Source organism: Haliaeetus leucocephalus, unplaced genomic scaffold (genome assembly GCF_000737465.1).
Source record: "Haliaeetus leucocephalus isolate CR32 unplaced genomic scaffold, Haliaeetus_leucocephalus-4.0 Scaffold536, whole genome shotgun sequence".
Taxonomy (NCBI): domain Eukaryota; kingdom Metazoa; phylum Chordata; class Aves; order Accipitriformes; family Accipitridae; genus Haliaeetus; species Haliaeetus leucocephalus.
In genome coordinates, this window is record NW_010972972.1 from 4,305,959 (window position 1) to 4,322,912 (window position 16,954).

Genomic DNA, 16,954 nt, shown 5'->3' on the forward strand with positions numbered 1-16,954 from the left:
ATTTATTCCAATTTTCATTTCTCCCAGTGGCTGCTGGCACACAGGAGGGAGGGGGTCTATGCCCCACACTGCAAGGGAGATGTGAGCATCTCCCAGGTTTAAGCCATAAATTTCTACTTGAACAGATAATAAGAACACATTTTTTGTAAATTGCAAGTGCTGTTTTAAATACATTTTAGCTCTCCTACCCTGTTTTGTTCTTATTTCGACAAACTGGGAAAGGGGAAGAAAATAGTAGTCTTTACCTGAATCAGGCTATAGACATTTTCTCATACACAAGTCTCACACAGCTTGGTGTTTTTGCTAAATAAAGCTATCACAAATGAATAGTGACAGAGAAGCATTAGGTTTCAGAGTTAGCTGTGCTGAGAAGCACTCAAACTTTTCCAAGTTGTAGTTTTGGAGTATTTTGGAGGCTAGAAATGCAAAAAGGCAGCATTCTCTTTTGGAAAAGGGCTGAAGGGCTGGTGCGTTGGTATAGAGCAGCTCCAGATCTATGAAGCATGGGGAGAAGATGCTACTGATGCTGTTAAACCCCCTTCCCATGTTCCGCAGCCATAGCTGGTTCATAGTTTTTGTGGGTACCACTCACATGGAGGTACGTGAGTAGCGAAAATGAAGAGGTGGAGAGTGTGTGGGTTGAGCGGTGGTGTGCACCATGGGGTCCTCAGCCTGTCCCCTGGTGTCCATGGATCTAGCTGCTGGTTGGCCATTACACAGTGGTATCTCCCTGTACTCACCTTCCTCATCCTCAGCAGCCTTGTCCAGGCAGATCCTGGCCTATTAGACCTGTGGTCTCCTGCAATGCCTTACACCCTGTCACATCTCGGCTACTATTTTTGTTGCTTCACAGCTAGCAGGGTCTGGCAACGCTGTTAAGCACGTGGCTGGTAGTCTGACTCCCACACACAACCTTTTCACCCAGTACTTCCTGCTGAATTACTGGCTGAATCCAGTGATTCAGCTCAAAACTGCCCTTTGTGGAAGAACCAGCCCTTGTCTTAGAGGATGACCAGTGGAGACTCCCCAGGCTGCAGTGTTTTTTATCCAAAAAGAAAAGATTTCACTTAATTTCCAGTCCAGGCATGCTGATGATTTGCTCCCAATTGCTGGATACTCTCACCAGGAGTCCCACTCTGCAAGAAGAAGTCTTGTCCCCAATGAGGACCTGGGAGCCCTGAGCCCACCCTTCCCTGTGGAGACATCACCACAACCACGCAGCGCAGAACAGCCTCCCACAAGCCACTTGATGCTTTTTAATTAGAATATTTCGCTTGGACATATGTTTTTCATGTTACATCGCTTGGTGTGAATACAAAGAGGCCAGCAGACGCTAATACATATGACACACAAGCACACGCACACAGAGTCCTGGCACCCCCCCAAAATCATGGGGTGCATGGGAGGCCAACAGAGCTGTAAGTGGAGGGATGAGGGTGGTGGCAGGGGAAAGCTGGCCCAGGACAGCGCTGGAAAACATTGCTGTGCTGCATCGTCTACTGAGTGTGCTGTGGGAGGCAATGATGGCTGGAGACTCACGAAAAGCAGTGGTGGTGATGGGGATGATGAGCACGTGTCTAAGGATCCCTGGGACAGCTGGATCATGGCAGCTGGGAAAGGGAGAGAAGAATCAGAGATGGATGGTGAGAAGGCAGCTTGGCTCCCAGTGTAGCCTTGGTTGGTGTAACCATACTCCCATCACCAGAATGCCTTGGGTAGGGGGATGGTGGAGGAAAGGGATCTCCTAGCAGCCCTGTCTGGCTGGTGGATGTCTCCGTGCAGCATCTCATTCACTTTTGTGCAGCAACCAAGTTCCAAAGTCACTGCTGCACCCCAGCTGCGTGTCATGGTCCTTGAGGTCCGGTAGGCAGTGCTGCTGACTCTGCCTGGCATGCCATGGTGTTGGAGGTCTGAGTCCAGCTGAGCTTAAGAGAACAATACATGACACCCTACAATATGGACTTTTATGAAAGCAGCCAAACTCAGCCCAATGCACAGGACCAAAAGAGGTCTCCCACATCTACTGAGATCCACTCAGCATTAATGACACCAGCACCAGATCGTGGTGGACAATTGTCACCCCTCCTGATGCCCCACACCCAGGCATGTGCTCCTTTGAAGCCCGGATTTTGGAAAGGCACCCCAGGCTCCTTCCCTTGCATCCCACCAGACACAACATGGCTTCAGACTCCTCTCTGCTGGCAGGTCCCAACTCTGCTCCAGAGCAGGCTGGTCCGCACTGTGTGGCATCAGGTGGAAGAGCGGTGAGAACAACTAGCCAGCAGATTAGTACAGCCAACCAAAGATGGAGAAAAGCCCACTGAAATCAAGGGCCTGCCCTTGCTGTGAGTGGTTCAGGTCTAGCTGGGACTCATAAAGAGCCATTTTTATACAGCAACACACACAAAAGCACAATAAAATAATTAGCTGTTTCCAACCCTGATGGCCAAGTCCATGTTTGAATTACAGCTCAACGCAGGCTTGGCCTTAGTCTTCCAAGCATGGGGACTTCAAAGCCCCTATATCCATATTGAAGCTTGCAGTAAAGATACTCCCAGGGTTAATTCGTCTGGGCACAGGGGGCAAAAGGAGATAGTTTGTCTTCCAAGCTTCACTTCCAGCTGAGCTCATAAGTTGGGAAAGATGCGCCTTACTCAGCCTCTGGCAATCACAACTCTGGGAGAATCCCTGGGCAAGGGATTGTCCTGCAGGTCACCCTCAGCCCCAAGTCAGCGTCCAGATACTGGCACAAAATGCAGGATTTTTTTTCCTTTTTAATGTTTTAAAAAATAAATAGAAGAAGAAACAAAACTTCAAAATTTGTTCTTTAAATATTTCCAGCATTGCACAGACAGCACTTTAGTACTCTAACCTGTTTGTTTATTTTGATTCCTAGTTAAAATGTGCTCCTCCCAGCCTGCTTTTTCTTTCTGTCCTTCTTAAGAACGCAACGTATTCTTTTGTAACGTCAAAAAAACAAGCCCTGCAGTGTTCACTGGACATCTTTCCAGCATGGGTCCAGCTGAAACCAGGACAGTCAGGGCTCTGTTATTCCTCTTCAAACCTGAAATGCCCATAACCTCACCAAAAAGCCGTTAGCATCCCGATAGCTCTCTCTTACTTAAGAAAAAAACAAACCAAACCAAAACAAGCCACGCACACACATACACACACACACACACAAATCCTCTTCCAAGAGCCTTTGCGATGCCAACCGTTGGGTTCAGGCAAACCTCCTGCTGCTGTGTCTTTGCTCAGTCACTGTCTGAGAGCAGCGGTGTCCCCTGGAAATCTTTGAGGTGTAAGATGGAGTCGGGGTGCAGGGTGGGGAAGGAGAACAGGAGGTCAGAGATAGTCGTCTTCGCTGGAAGGGGAGGTGGGATTTGAGCCCTCAAGGTCAGAGTCCAGCGAACTCCCTGATGGTGTTCGGCTCATCTTCCACATCTGGGAGGCAAAGGTTCTCCCCCAGCTGCACGGGTATCCCACAGGCCTCAGCTGGTGAATTAGCCTCATGGCCACCTGCCAGTGGCTTCTTGCAGTTCACTTGCTACCCTTTGCACTCCTCTGTTTGCTCATGGCTGTCAGCATCTGGCTGATGTACGAGGTCAAAAGATCATCCATCTTGTACCCCTGAGGAGGAGACAGAAGATGTTACCTGCCTTTAGAACATAGATCACAGTCTCTGGCTCGTGCCTCCAGAACACACTGGCTACCAGTTTTTGACTTTCAACTTTTCAGGTACATTTTGACCTGTTCCACTATTCTCCTTGGGTGAAATGACATCACCACAAGGAACACAGTCCAAACATAATTTGGAGTGTTGAGATGAAGGAACTCATCATTCCAGGATGCTCTTGAGGCTGGGATGAGACCTGGATTTTCAAATGGCCAACAAAATACTGAATGCCTCAGATGATAACTAACAATTAATCCAGCAGGAACTTTTATCCTTCAGGGTTTGGGTTTAAGATAGTCTAGGAGGAGGTTTGTTTCTGTGACTGTTACTAGGGACAAGCTGGGCAAAGGATCTTGGTAAGAGGGCTCAAAAGTACCCCCTGAGCCCACATTGGCTTTAACATGCTTTTCAGACCAATGACAGGGAGCAATGCCCCATGCTCCTGAGATGGCAAAGTCCCAAGCACCTCAGGCTTGCTTGTAGGTTGGATGATGGACCAACTGAGAGCCCTGATCCATTGAGCAGAGCCATGGGAAATGCAGAAGAAAAAAAAAACAACAACACATTGGGGGGCTTTTTTAAGAGATCACTTTCAGCCCAGAGAATCCCTAAGACGCAATTTGCTGGAAGCATTTAATTTTGCCTGTCAAAGTCAGGATTTAGTCTAACTGCTTCCAATAATCTTTAACGCTCCTTACCAGGGAGGTCTCGCAGAGCAGCTTGCTTCCTCTCACCAGGTTGCCAATGGTTATATGAAAGTATGTGTTGCCACTGCTCCAGTTGGAGATCTTGGTGAAGGGGTGAGTGATGAGAATATCCTGGTGGGAACACAAGACTGACACTCAACATGTGAGAGCCTCGACTTTCACGAAGGGCTGTGGGGACCTCTCATGTCCTCGTTCACTTTCCATCAAAGCAGACCAAGGATGTCTACTGTGATGAGACTGTACCATGGCCTCATGGGAATGGCAGTGAGATGCAAGACTCTGGATCCTCCAGTGCTTGTGGAGGACTGCCGTACTAGAATCACCATGCGGCTGGTGGAAGTAACTAGCAGGAGCTAATTTACTCCAGCTCCTGTCCTAATGTCTGTGAAAAGATTAAGGAAGGAGGGTGTGTATCCTCCAGTTACAGGGCACTAATAGTTGATGCTCCCAATCCATCTCCTGTTGAAAGAGGCTGGGCTGGCTCTCTGCAACAGTGAATTTCAGCCTCCAGAGACTTTTCTGGCTATCCAGCCTTTCTAACTAGGCTTAATGAGAACTCCTGAAGTTCTGAACAGCACAGTCTTTGGGGTGACCTCTGTGAGGGGTTGGAGAGTGGGCTCAGGAGCATCTGGTGAAGACCTCAGTTTTGCTTACCTTGGTTTTGGGATCGATGAGGCTGACTCCATGCTTATTGATGGCAATTAGAAGGATTTCTGGATAATTTGGCTCTGTAGTTTGCTGTTGGAAATGAGATTAACTGGTTAGGGGATGTGTCATGCAAAATCAGACCCCTTCCTATTTCCTCTCTCCCTGTCTTCTCCTGCCAGCATTTGGTGGCCCATTAACTACAATCCAGTTTATCCTTTACAGATAAACATAGAGGTCATTAAGGTATCAGCAGTGGTCAGGGCTGTCTACTTAAGTATAGATGTTCTAAATGCATGATAACCAGTGGGTGACTTGCTGACAGCATTAAGTTCCTTGCTTCCTTTGGTGGCCTCCCAAAAATGAAGCCACCTTGCCATTGGCAAGGAAGAGCTGGGACAGGCTGGCAAACCCCAGACATCTCCTCTCCTCTTCCAGTCTCTGTTTGGTGTTCTGCTCATCCTCATGCCTGCTGCTGTGGACCTCCAGGCCAAGACTACACTGCTCTGTCGCCTTCTGATCTTTACATTCAGTTTTGTTCCTGATGGTAAACCCTTCTCCCAGCCCTGTGTCATGAGGACCTCCAATTTGTTTGATTGATGAGTCAGAGCACAGGGGATGGGGGCTCAGCTCTTGGTGCCGCTACAGATTTCTTTGCTACCAAGTCACTCTTGGTGGAAAAATCACAGGATATATTCAGATCTCTTATGCTGTCTAAGATGGATATAAGAGAAAATGGTGTGCCCAAGTTCAAGGAACTGATGAGTAATTTTAGCAACTTGTTTCCAGCCCAAGCTCACTGTGTGGTCATTGAGAAAAGGGAGTTGCAATAAGGTGTCCAGAGTACTTGGACAGACTTTATGACTACTGGCCTCTACTGTCTTTGATGGAAGTCTGGTGCTGTGGTGGGTGGTCTGGATTTGGTTCATGGTAGGTGCAGACACGTGCCTTGGAAAACCACGTTTGCCTTGGCAAAACAGAGAATGGCTCTTCAGCAGCACAGCTACGAGTATAGACCCAATGACTGAGATATGCTGAAGCTCTACAATGCCTTTGTCTGTGTAAAGAGGCAGGGCAGCAATAAATGAGTGTATCAGCCCTTTACTGATGGAGAGTCTCACACTCTTTCCCTGCTTCATCAGAGTTGTCCCAGTCTGGTCCAGACACTGGGACAACCCTGCATACCTGGAACCCTTCTGTTATATGGGGCTCCTGACCTTGGCTAAAAGCTTCCAGAAAACCCCCAAGAAGGGAAGGTACCTTCACTTCAAAAAATGCTGATCCAAATGTAGGCCACTTGAAGACAATCTTTAGGAAGGCAAGCTTGGCTTCTTCTCTTGTTTTGCCTGCGTGCTTATTGTAGTATGCCACGATGGACTGCAACAGAGAACACAACAGAGCTGGAGGGTTTGCACTACCTAACACCAGGGATGTTTGCAGGGAAGGAGCATCAGTCCCACAAAGATGGTCGGTTCTAGTTTCTGCTCCAATGAACACTTCACAAAAGTGCTGGCTGGTCACTGGAGCAGGGCCTGGAACCAAGGCAGGTCCTTCTTTCTTAGATGAGCTGTGCTGGTGACTCCATTAAAGGGATTATAAGTTTTGATCCTCCAATTTATGCAGCAGAGGAGACTGAGAGACCTTCAACCCAGAGAAGCTGATAGCTTGCTGGTTAGGCACATGGCTGAGTTCAAGACCCAGGAAACAGAAAGGACTTGTAAGACTATTTCTTGGCAGTGAGACACCTATGTTATTTTATGGCTCTAGACAAGTCTGTACCTGTGCCACAGCTCTTCCTGTGTAAAGCAGGGAGAATTACCCCTCTACTCTGTAGTCTGCCTTAAACAACAGACCTTTACATGAGACCGTCTCCCAGCATGTGTCCGTATGACATTGCATCCACCCACTACAGCACAAAGAAAACCCACTGCAAGGCACGCGTGTATGGGCGCGCATGTACAATTCCTCCTCTTGGTGATGTTGGGAAGGCTGCAGCTCTGCTAAGCCTCAAAAGGGACCATGGGTCACTCATTCTGGCAGCCCCACTTCAACGTTGAACGTCAAACATTTCACCCAAGAGACTCGGCTTCCCGCAGCCAGGCCTGGCGTATGACTCAAGCTGCTGTTTTACCCTTTTCCAGTCGTCTGGAGAGAGCTGCCGGACGAGGTCCTGAGGCACCAGCTCCTTCAGGAGCTTGGGGATGCTGGGGAAATAGGACTTGTCGTCCTCAAACTTCACCCGGTAGATGAGAGCTGCCAACTGCAGCACTTCTTCCCGTGTGCACTTGTGGTAGCCGCGGAGGTACTTTGGTAACTCCTGCATGGAGGAAAGAACAATTCAGAGATAGAGGGGATGACCACAGACCTTCACTCTCAGGTGTTAAATGGAGTTTGTGGAGGTATCCAGCCCCTGGTTAAGAGACTGTGCTCTGGGAACACTCATAGCAGTTGTGTTGAGCGTGGCGGAAAGGCACCTGCTTAGCTGAGACCATACTAGATGTTTTAAAGATCCTCTCTGCTCTAAAACAGTCTCCTGTTCCTACATGGAACAGGGAGGTGCCTATGTTAGCTGTCAGATGTGTGAACCTACAGTCTTATTCACCCTCCCTCATCCCAGGAGATCCACCCCTAGTAATGGCCGCTTGGAATTGAAGGGGTTTTCTGCTTTTTTTTTTTAATTTTAAAAATCTATTCCCTCATTACCAGAAGTGTCTGAAAATGTCTCAAGTGACTAACTAACTCAAGCATTAAGGGATACAGTCATCTTGGGATAACCACTTTATCCAGGCAAGAACACAGGGAGTGTATGTGTATGTGAGAGAGAACTTCGGGACATGAAGGTGTCTCTTCTACACCAGAAGAAACAAGAGCAGAACTCTAACTTCTTACCTGACTGCTGGGACCTTCACAGCTCATCTCCATGAATGGGGGTGGCTGAAAACCCTTGGGATGCCTCTGAATTCAGCCTCCCTGCTGAGGCTGCCAGCAGGACACACCCTCTCCTGTTTCTTGCTGCCCACCCAAGAGCAGCTGGCCCAAATCCCAGCTGAGGTGGTTACCCTAAAGTGCACAAAGGCTGCTCCTCACTATGGAACTCAACAGCGCTCTTTGCAGTGCTCTATTTAAGGCAAGAGTTCTTCCTATTTAATGCAAGACTTCATCCATCTGCAGATGGACAAAGCCTTTGTAACCCATTCCTAATTCCTCCCAAGTCTCCACTGCTATTGCAGGCTCCCGGAGTACCTGGTAATAGTGGAAGATTGAGTCTGCCATCGAGTCCTTTCCAGGCGTTGTGTTGGTCCACAGCTTTTTCATGAAGAACACTTGGTAGGTGAGGGAAGGCACTATACCTGTGCAAGGGAAGCAGGGAGCAGATATGTAAAAGCGATGTTGTGAGTACCACCTGGCAATTGGTGTCCATGCAAGCCAGCAGTGCCTGCGTGCCATCACAACCTGCAGGGACAGGGGCAATCGCAAGGCCAAATGGACTCTGACCTTGTGGAGAAAACCACATTTTTCTTTTGCAAAGCTTTAATAAAATGGAAAGACTGTTTGGATTCACTTGCATGACTGTACTTCAGTGATAGTGCTCGTGCCTAATGCAGGACCGAGGAGTTGCACCCTGGAGGCACGTGTGTTTTGCAGCCACTGATATATTCACCAGAGCTGCAGCCAGCTCCACTGTGGATGTGGGCAGCAAGGCGAGATGAATCCCACCACGGAAACCTTCCCACAGACAGGCCCTGGAGAGCTGCCCACCATCAGGTGCTCTTTGTAGGGGCCAGGTCTAGCCCTGGAGCAGAGGTCTTGCTGCTCCTGGACAGATGATGTCCCAGGTGATGTCCCTAGGGCTGTCCCCTGATGTCCCCCAGACAGCACACCCACAGTAGTGTGGCCCAACAGATGTGGCAGACCGCATGGTTAATCTAGTTTGAAAGGTCTGGAGGGCTCTAGGAGGGCTCTGAATGACCCACAATGGAGAAAAGTCACTGTTACCATCTTTTGCTGGTCTTGCTTTCTTTATCCAGTCCGTCAGGTGTCTCACAAAGTCAAAGAAGAAATCTCCCTCGGGGACGCTGATGACCTGGGGGACACAGCACATAGTTACAAAGACTGAGCAAGTGGCAAGAAGCCACAGGCAGGGTTGGCCATTGCCTCATCTCCTGTAGTTGTTGCTCACTGCTTTATCCCCGTTACACTGATGTGTTACAAACTGCTGACGTGAGAAAGCCACAGCCAGCACCTTGCTGCAGGCTCTGTCTCTAATTTCACCTATTACTCCTTACCGCGGCTTCCTATTTCACTGGAGCAATTTGTTTCCCTTCATGATGACTGTCTCCATAGATTTCTCCCAGTTACCTGAGGCAGCTCTAAGCTGCACATTTTTCTTAGTCCTTTCTTATAAATCCGACTCAGCAACAGGCTAGGAGAGCTTTGCCTGTGTTTTAAGCCCTTCGAGACGATTGCTGTAAGTCAGGGCTGTGGGACTGCAAATCTCACCTGTAGCAGGTTGGATCTGACTTACCGACACCACGCTGCTTGCCAAGAAATGCATCTCACCCGTGAGGGTGCAGATAGTTCTGGCTCCACCAATGTGTACCCACTGGCAGGTGGGTCACCCCGAGTGCCTCGGGGCTACCCCAGCCCCTGGGTGGGTCACTCACCTTGTCGGAGATTTTGACGAAGAGGCTGAAGCCCTCAGAGGACTTTAGGAGCAGCCTGTTGGAGATGTTCTGGCAGAAGTCCTTGGCTTTTGTGCTGGACTCCACCTCAAATGCCTACAAAGAAAGGAAGATCCTCATCACTGCTACCTCAAGGTTAATTTCCACTTTATGCTCTCTGAGGAACTCTAGGCTCAGCTGCACAGAGGGATTTAGGTGCCCACCACCAATGAAATCAGTGACATTGTGGATTGTGGCTCTGGGCACGGGAAGGGATGTTCGGAGAAGCTCAGCCATGCTACTGCTGTACCGTTGCGCTTCGTGATGCTCTATCTGTATCCTGTGCTGGCTTATCCAGGGCTCCCCAGGCGACACAAAGGATTTTTCTGATCTAACAGTTATGTCTCAGAGCTGTTTTTCTAGGGGGGGTAGAGAGCGAGCGAGATACCTCCAGGCTGATTTGTCCCAACTGTCTCTCCACTGATCATGATGAGGTCAGATGCCTGGCTTAGATCAAATGCCTGACTTCTAGGTAGCTGAAGAGAGGGGAGATGACTCCTGCTTTATGTGTGGATGGGATTTCTAAAGGACTGTCCCACCTGCATGCAGGTCCCAGTCCTGGTTTTGCCTTTTGAGCTGTGCTCAGCATTTACATCACCTCAGTTTTGTTCTGTCCACTTAAAGAGATTCGGTTCGTAGCAGTTTAAGGAATTTAAGCTTCTGACCACCACATGCATGACTGTGTTAGCCTGAACCACCACGACCCATGTTCCACATGCCACAAGAGGCCAGCCTGGAGCTCAGTGCTGCTGGTGTTCAGCAGCTTTTCAGTGCAGATGCATGTTGTACTGGAATGATGCTACTCTGCCAGTCCACCTGGGTGACTGCCATGGCCAAAAGGATCACAGCAAACCCATCCAAGTGCAGAAGTCCCACTGCCTCCTTCTACTGGCTCTCACACAGATGCATGTGTATAAAGCTCATTGCTGGTTGTGTAGAAAAAAGCACTCAAAGTGATGAGAAATCCCAGAAGTTCTCTCAACTCCCCATTACAGATAAGCAAGCTGCTGGAAAGGAATCCTTTTCCTTCCATGGGTGTGCACTCCTTTACACAGAAACCCATTTGGAAATACAGGAATTTAGTTGTGCCCAAGGGCATGAGGGGAGACAGAGATGCGAGCCTCATAGGAAGACTGTAATCAGTAGCATGAGACAGCAGTATCTGCAAGGACATGCATATCTGCTCTGGCATCAATATAATAAGCTGCCTTATTAGCGTGTAAGATGCTTAATGAGAGGTTCCTGACTGCAGTTATGATTTTTGTGTCATCTCAGGTCAGAAGGTATAATTTCAGTTACCTACTTGCCAGTGCTGCCATAATCTGCCCAGTCCCCAGGGAGCCCGATCACGGTACCCCGCTGGGCGTAGCTGGGTGGACAATGTCTGTCGGTCTAGGCTGCAAATAACTGGTAGCCAAGGCTTGTGAGCCACTGTGAGTGAATGGAGATGAACCCACCCAGTTTCCTTCTTTCTGGGGTCATAGTATAAAGCCTTCAGCAAGCACTGGCATGTCTTGAAAAACGTGAATTGCAGCAAATCAAACCCCTGAGCTGGTCAGGATAGATAAGGATGGGTTTTCCTTACACTGCTCTGGTCCAGAGTCTTCTGGAAAGGATGAGTTTTTCTGAATCAGAATCAATATTAGCCTCTTCTGAGATTTTAATAGGAAAATCGACTGCCATCCTGACAGAAAAGAAGAATTTCCTTCTCCCCTGTTTACCTCATCAGTGTCATCAGGGAAGTAAACCTTGTGGAAAATTTGGGTGGTTTTGTGTTGAATGGCTTCCACTTCTACCAGATGGGGCGGGTACTTCCTGGATCCATTCCTGCAAAACAGGAGGTGGCAAATGCCAAATCATCAAAGCAAGAATCTTTTGTTTAAATCTTCCATTTTAATACATATTATTTTTTGAGTAACTTCAGCGACTTTCTTAATATTAGGGTTTTTTCCCTCCTAAAAAAAAGAAAGCAAAATTGTAATGGGGAATGTGTATTTGCTTAGGTTGTAGGTGACTTAGAAGGACCTGGACAAAGTCAGCTTAATTAATGTCTACTTTCCCACACACAGTTTATCAGCGATATCCTCCACCCAATGTCCCTTTCATTCACTTGGTTGAACACAGAGAGAGGCTGTGAGTTTTCACTGTCCCTCCCAGCCACCAAAATATCTCCTACTCATATTTTCTCATGCATATTTGGATGCTGTGGCACAGTCAGGACTAGGAGGTCTTTTGGTGCCGTACCTCAGGGCTTTCTGGAGTCTCTGGATGCAGTCTGCTGCCAAGGGGTGATGTTTCCTGGACTGCAGGAACCTCTGGACATGGGGCAGGAGGATGTTACTTGGAGGGAAAAGGCCTGTACACAACCACAACAGCTCCCAGCCTTTCTCTTCACTGTACCTACAACAAGGAGAGACCCAGGAGGAAAAAAAATCACCCACAGCACGGACACTTCAGATCTGCTTTGCTCAACAGAGGCTAGTGCATTTGGGCCAAGGGGAAGGAACGACTCTTACTTGATGTGGTTGTCCGTGAGCTGCTTGAGGGTCTGACAGTAGATTTCATCCTTCAGGGGTTCGGCTTTCAAGGCACCTTCAAATATTTGGTCTGTCAGCTCATTAACTGAGCGGGTCCTTTTCGATGGGTAGTCACCCATATACTTCAGCACTGGTGGGAGGTAGGAGTCAAGGATCAACTAACTGGGATGATTGGGGAAGCCCTTCTGTTGATGATGTCATTAAAGACATCCTACACATGACTACAGAAGTGGCTGCAATTTGATGGATGGGGCTCAGTGTATCGTAAAGGCTTCAGATTGCTTTAGGTGATGTCCAGCAAGCTCTCTCCCTTTATCATGCATCATCTCAGGTGGAAAGAATTGTTTTGGGGTCAGGATATGTAGACCTAAGAAAGCTGCATGTGATTATGTGTTACCTGATCACACATACAGGTACTACTGTAAAAGACCAGATTTTCGGCTAGTGTCAGACACCAGTGGAGCTGCAGTAACATAAACCAAATAACTACCTTCACCATCATGCCAAATTGCAACTATTCTGCAGGAAAACAGGCCACAGTTTTCTGAATTAACATGTATGACACAGCAAGAGGAAAAGGATAAAATTACAAATGCCCTCTTGTTTTTTTGCCAGTTCTTTTAATTCCTCCTCCTGTTATTATTTGCTAGTAAGAGGAAACCAGTATTAGCAGCAAGAATGTAATATTAATCAGTAACAGGCTTATACAAACAGAATGTTCAAACCATGAAGATTGGATCCTAGAGCAAAGCCCCACCAAAAAATAAAAGCTACTTCAACAGATTGGATCTATGTCTGCACTCAGTTCATCTCTCCCATGCTGTGTACGTTCTGCCAGGTAAGGGATATTCAGTCCTCGAGGCCATGTGGACTGTTTGTATCCACACTGATTAGGTCTACAGCTTTCCACAGCAGATGTATTTTGGAAAGACATAGCTGAAAGCAAGCCAGAACAGAGCCAGTGAGTTAACCACTAAGCAGTGTGGACCAGCAGGACTCAATAACTTGTTCTCTGGCCCTCATTTATTAAGAAGCAGACACCCCTCAGGTCTCAAGGATGCTTGAGTACAGATTTCAGGATCAGACCTATCTCCAAGCCTGCAACATGGTCCCAAAGCCCTTAAGGGGGACAAGAAACTTTTCCAAGGGCTTTGCTTGGGGCCCTAAAGAGCCTGGTCAGCCCTTTGCCTGTCAGACGTGTTGCCCAAGGGCTCCCCCAGGCAGTGGAAGGATATCAATGAAGGCCATGCAGGCTTCTTGAGACAGCTCCTCGCTGCCCAGGATCTTCTTCAACAACGGCTGTTTGATGGGCTCACGGGTGTAACACCACAGCTTGTCCTTCCCGCGGCTCTTGGTGATCATGACCCGGCTGAGGGTATGCTTGGGAGGTGGCCTGGTGGCAAAGGCAAAGCAAGAGGAAAGGTGGAGAGGTTAGAATGATAAAAGGGACAGCTTGTGGCCAGTGTTTCACCTAGGAAGGTTGCTCACAGCACCTGGCTAACAAACTCTTACACCAAATGGGACTTCACAGTTTAGCAAGTATCCTGCTCCAGTTCTGCCCAAAGATAACCATTTGTACTTTCCTAGGGCTTGGAAAAGTCCCTTAGGGCCCCTGCCCAAGTACTGACACCAAAACAACCTTCTCTACCCCAAAAAGCTTCTAACCACAAGAGGAAGAATGATGGCAATGGATGGTCAGGGCAGCAACACTGAAAGAATATTGCCTAGCAGAACAAGCCTACCAGGGTGAAAACATCCCAGAGGATCTGATCTGCCTCTTTGGATTACCAGCCCATCTGAACAGGAGTGGGAGTTTTGGCATCAGTTTGGTCAGCTGCATTCAGCAGTGGTGCACATTTAAATCTTTGGAGCTGAGATGAAAATGCCTGCAACCTAATTCAACTGCTGCCTATGAGGTCTGAGGCTGTGTACGGGATCATAGGAAAGCAATATGAGACCACTATGCACGGCTTCCCACATAATACTAAATTTCACAGTTACACCTGTGCTGAGCCAATCTGAAGAAATCTTTCTTAAAAGAAACCTTGTCTGTGGAAAACCTACAGCTCAAACGCCATGACCTAAACTGGAGGTTGCAATTGTACAAAGTCACACAAGGGCATATTTGGAGTCTTTTCCCATAGCCAAAAATTTCCTGATTCCCAAGCTACCTGGATATGGATTCCTATTCTTATAATTTTTGAGGATGGTTTAAAACAATCACCTAAAATAATCATAGGAAAATTCCTCCAAGGTGTATGGCTTTACTCTCTCTTCACTGTCTGAAATTGCCAGCTGAGAGGTTCTGATAACATCTTGTCGTTGGTCAGGGGTCATCGTGACCAGTGCCTGTGAGATGAAAAGGTCTCTGTCACCCAGTATATTTGATATAATATATATCTGGTGTATTCAGAGAGAGGAAGCAGATACAAAATCAAAAGAAGAACAGTGAGTGAATAAGAATAACCCATTAATTCCAGTTAGTAGTAAGAACTGTGCAATTGTAATTTCTCTGTGCCATTCTCAGTCACCAATGCAAGGAATAACAAGTGTTTCCATGGCGTGGATCATTTTCTAATGAAGATAATGTGCTTTGGATGATACAGCTCCATACGTGAATGTAGTGGTTCCCTCCAACCCCAAATACACATTCAAGTAATCAGGCCAGCTGGAGGGATTTAGATTCATGGATATTCCAAGTCACAAGCTTCTGGTGTTCGAGGTGACAAGATCAGAAGAAAGGCTGAGAACACTTCGGCCTCTCAGTCACTTTAGTTTCCATCTTATCATCAGGGAGACTCTGGCCAGATCTAAGCTCTTCAGGAAGCCTTTTACCTCCTCAGGCTTTGTATCAAGTTTTGACATTCTGTAAGACAGCTTACCACGATCTCCAGTGGAGGCATGGTGACTGTAGGCAAGACGTACACGGAATCGGTTGGGAAATCTCCTCTCTGCTTAGTCCGTTCATTGAACCCATTAGCCCACCCTGAGTTCATCACATGTTCTCCTGTGTCCTGGTCCAGAACTATGAGGTCTCCTTTGAGGAAGCTGAGGAACCCTGATTCTTCTCCCACTGCAAGAAAAACAACCGTTAGTTTGGTATTTTTTTTCCAAATCCCTTGGAAGTAATTAATCTATCTGTATGTTTAACACTGGGCTGGGTCATTTACTTACCAGGGTTTGGGTTGTCTTGGAGAGCGACCACATACTTGGATCTCTTCCTTAGTCCTTCAAGGAAGGTCACCACCAGGTCCCGGATATCCTCTGCGTTGTTGGAGGTGAAAGTGTACTCATCGCCTTTAATGGTGGCCAAGGTGAAACTCTGCCCTTGCAACTTTCCCCCTCTGGGATATGTTTTTATAGGAGACATAAACAAGAAACGGAATGGCATCAAGAGGCAAAGCCTGGAAAAAGGCTGGTTTATAGTGAGATTACCAGCTAAATCTGTTCCTCCTTACCTGCTGCTTGACACAGCTGTGATCTCTGGGAAAGAGAGCTCTAAGAGAACCTGCTCCTGTTCATCCACAAAGTACACCCCTGTCCAGTTGACAGCTACAATCACATCATTTTTAGGCAGGCTTGGCCCTGAATTGAAGTCAAGATACACAATCAGTTCATGAAGTGTCTTAGGCTATAGAAAGTGTGTGCATTTCAAAGGAGGATGCAAAGATCAAAAACCTCAGTGTTATTTTTAGTAAGAGAAATAGTGGCAGACTCACAGCTTGAGCCATTGCTAATCAGAATACGCCAAAAAATAATGTATCAAAAAAAGACCAGCTAGATGGTCCATTAAGTCTTCTTGTCTGTGGAGTCCCTATCTCTCCTTCCTTTTGCTTTGGAGCATCCTGTGCTCCAGGGATGTGCTCTACTGACTCACCTGAGAATTTGAAGGCTTCGTAAAACCGAGAAAACAGCAAAGGCCACTTGAAACGTGCAAAATCCACTACCTCTTCCTTGACTTTTTTTGGGTCTGCCCTCTTCTGAGTATAAATTCCCTACAGACAAAGCAAACCACAACCAGCAATGAAGTAAAAACCCAGTTATATCCAGGAAGAGAGCTAACAAAACCAATTAATGTCACCTGAATGTCTTGGAATTAATATTAATTGAGGTCTCAATGCCACTAAGGGCCAAAGAAAGTCCTACATGAACAAGTGATAGTTTGGACAAAGCCCTGGCCTTTGGTTCCCACTTCACGGAATAATTTGACTTGGAGAAGGCTGGGCAAGCCTCTAGGGTGACCAGTCTGGGTGGGATTAATCTCAGCTAACTTTGGGTTTCCCTAAGGTAGGTGTCAATCTTTTGGCTTGACAGTCCCTTAGCTGGAAACAGACACTCAACAGCCCTTAAGCACAGGCATCTAGCTTTATTTAGGACATCTTCAGGTACCTGACACTTCTGTATGTAACTGACAGGCTGATGGAGGACCTGCAAGATCCAACTGAATTGTATCCCTGGGTCTCCATTGACAGTAATGGGAGGTGAGACTCCTAATGCACATGGAGATGCTTACATTTTTAGGGGTCTTAATCTGAAGCTGGCTCCTGCTGTTAAATGAATGCCAGTTCTCATGCCTGGATGACCAACCCTCATGAGTGGTCATGAGTTATGGAAGGTGTCGCTGTGGGAGTGTGTCACAAATGTTCTAAAGGAAGTCAGGGAGGTTTT

The 16,954-nt window shown here is 47.4% G+C and overlaps 1 protein-coding gene across 1 annotated transcript in view; it reads right to left on the reverse strand.

Moving 5' to 3' along the window:
• Positions 1-3,540: 3,540 nt before the first annotated feature.
• MYO7A (myosin VIIA) overlaps positions 3,541-16,954 on the reverse strand; it is a 64,446-nt gene continuing 51,032 nt past the window's right edge. Inside the window, exons 32-48 of the mRNA XM_010576605.1 lie at positions 16,164-16,281; positions 15,745-15,871; positions 15,461-15,630; positions 15,169-15,359; positions 14,511-14,635; positions 13,522-13,679; positions 12,266-12,419; positions 11,994-12,149; positions 11,471-11,576; positions 9,693-9,806; positions 9,025-9,112; positions 8,272-8,378; positions 7,160-7,345; positions 6,289-6,405; positions 5,038-5,121; positions 4,375-4,494; positions 3,541-3,630 (exon numbers count right to left, since the gene is read on the reverse strand). Of these exons, the coding sequence (XP_010574907.1) occupies positions 3,541-3,630; positions 4,375-4,494; positions 5,038-5,121; positions 6,289-6,405; positions 7,160-7,345; positions 8,272-8,378; positions 9,025-9,112; positions 9,693-9,806; positions 11,471-11,576; positions 11,994-12,149; positions 12,266-12,419; positions 13,522-13,679; positions 14,511-14,635; positions 15,169-15,359; positions 15,461-15,630; positions 15,745-15,871; positions 16,164-16,281 (2,211 nt within the window). The remainder of the gene's footprint in view (positions 3,631-4,374; positions 4,495-5,037; positions 5,122-6,288; positions 6,406-7,159; positions 7,346-8,271; positions 8,379-9,024; positions 9,113-9,692; positions 9,807-11,470; positions 11,577-11,993; positions 12,150-12,265; positions 12,420-13,521; positions 13,680-14,510; positions 14,636-15,168; positions 15,360-15,460; positions 15,631-15,744; positions 15,872-16,163; positions 16,282-16,954) is intronic.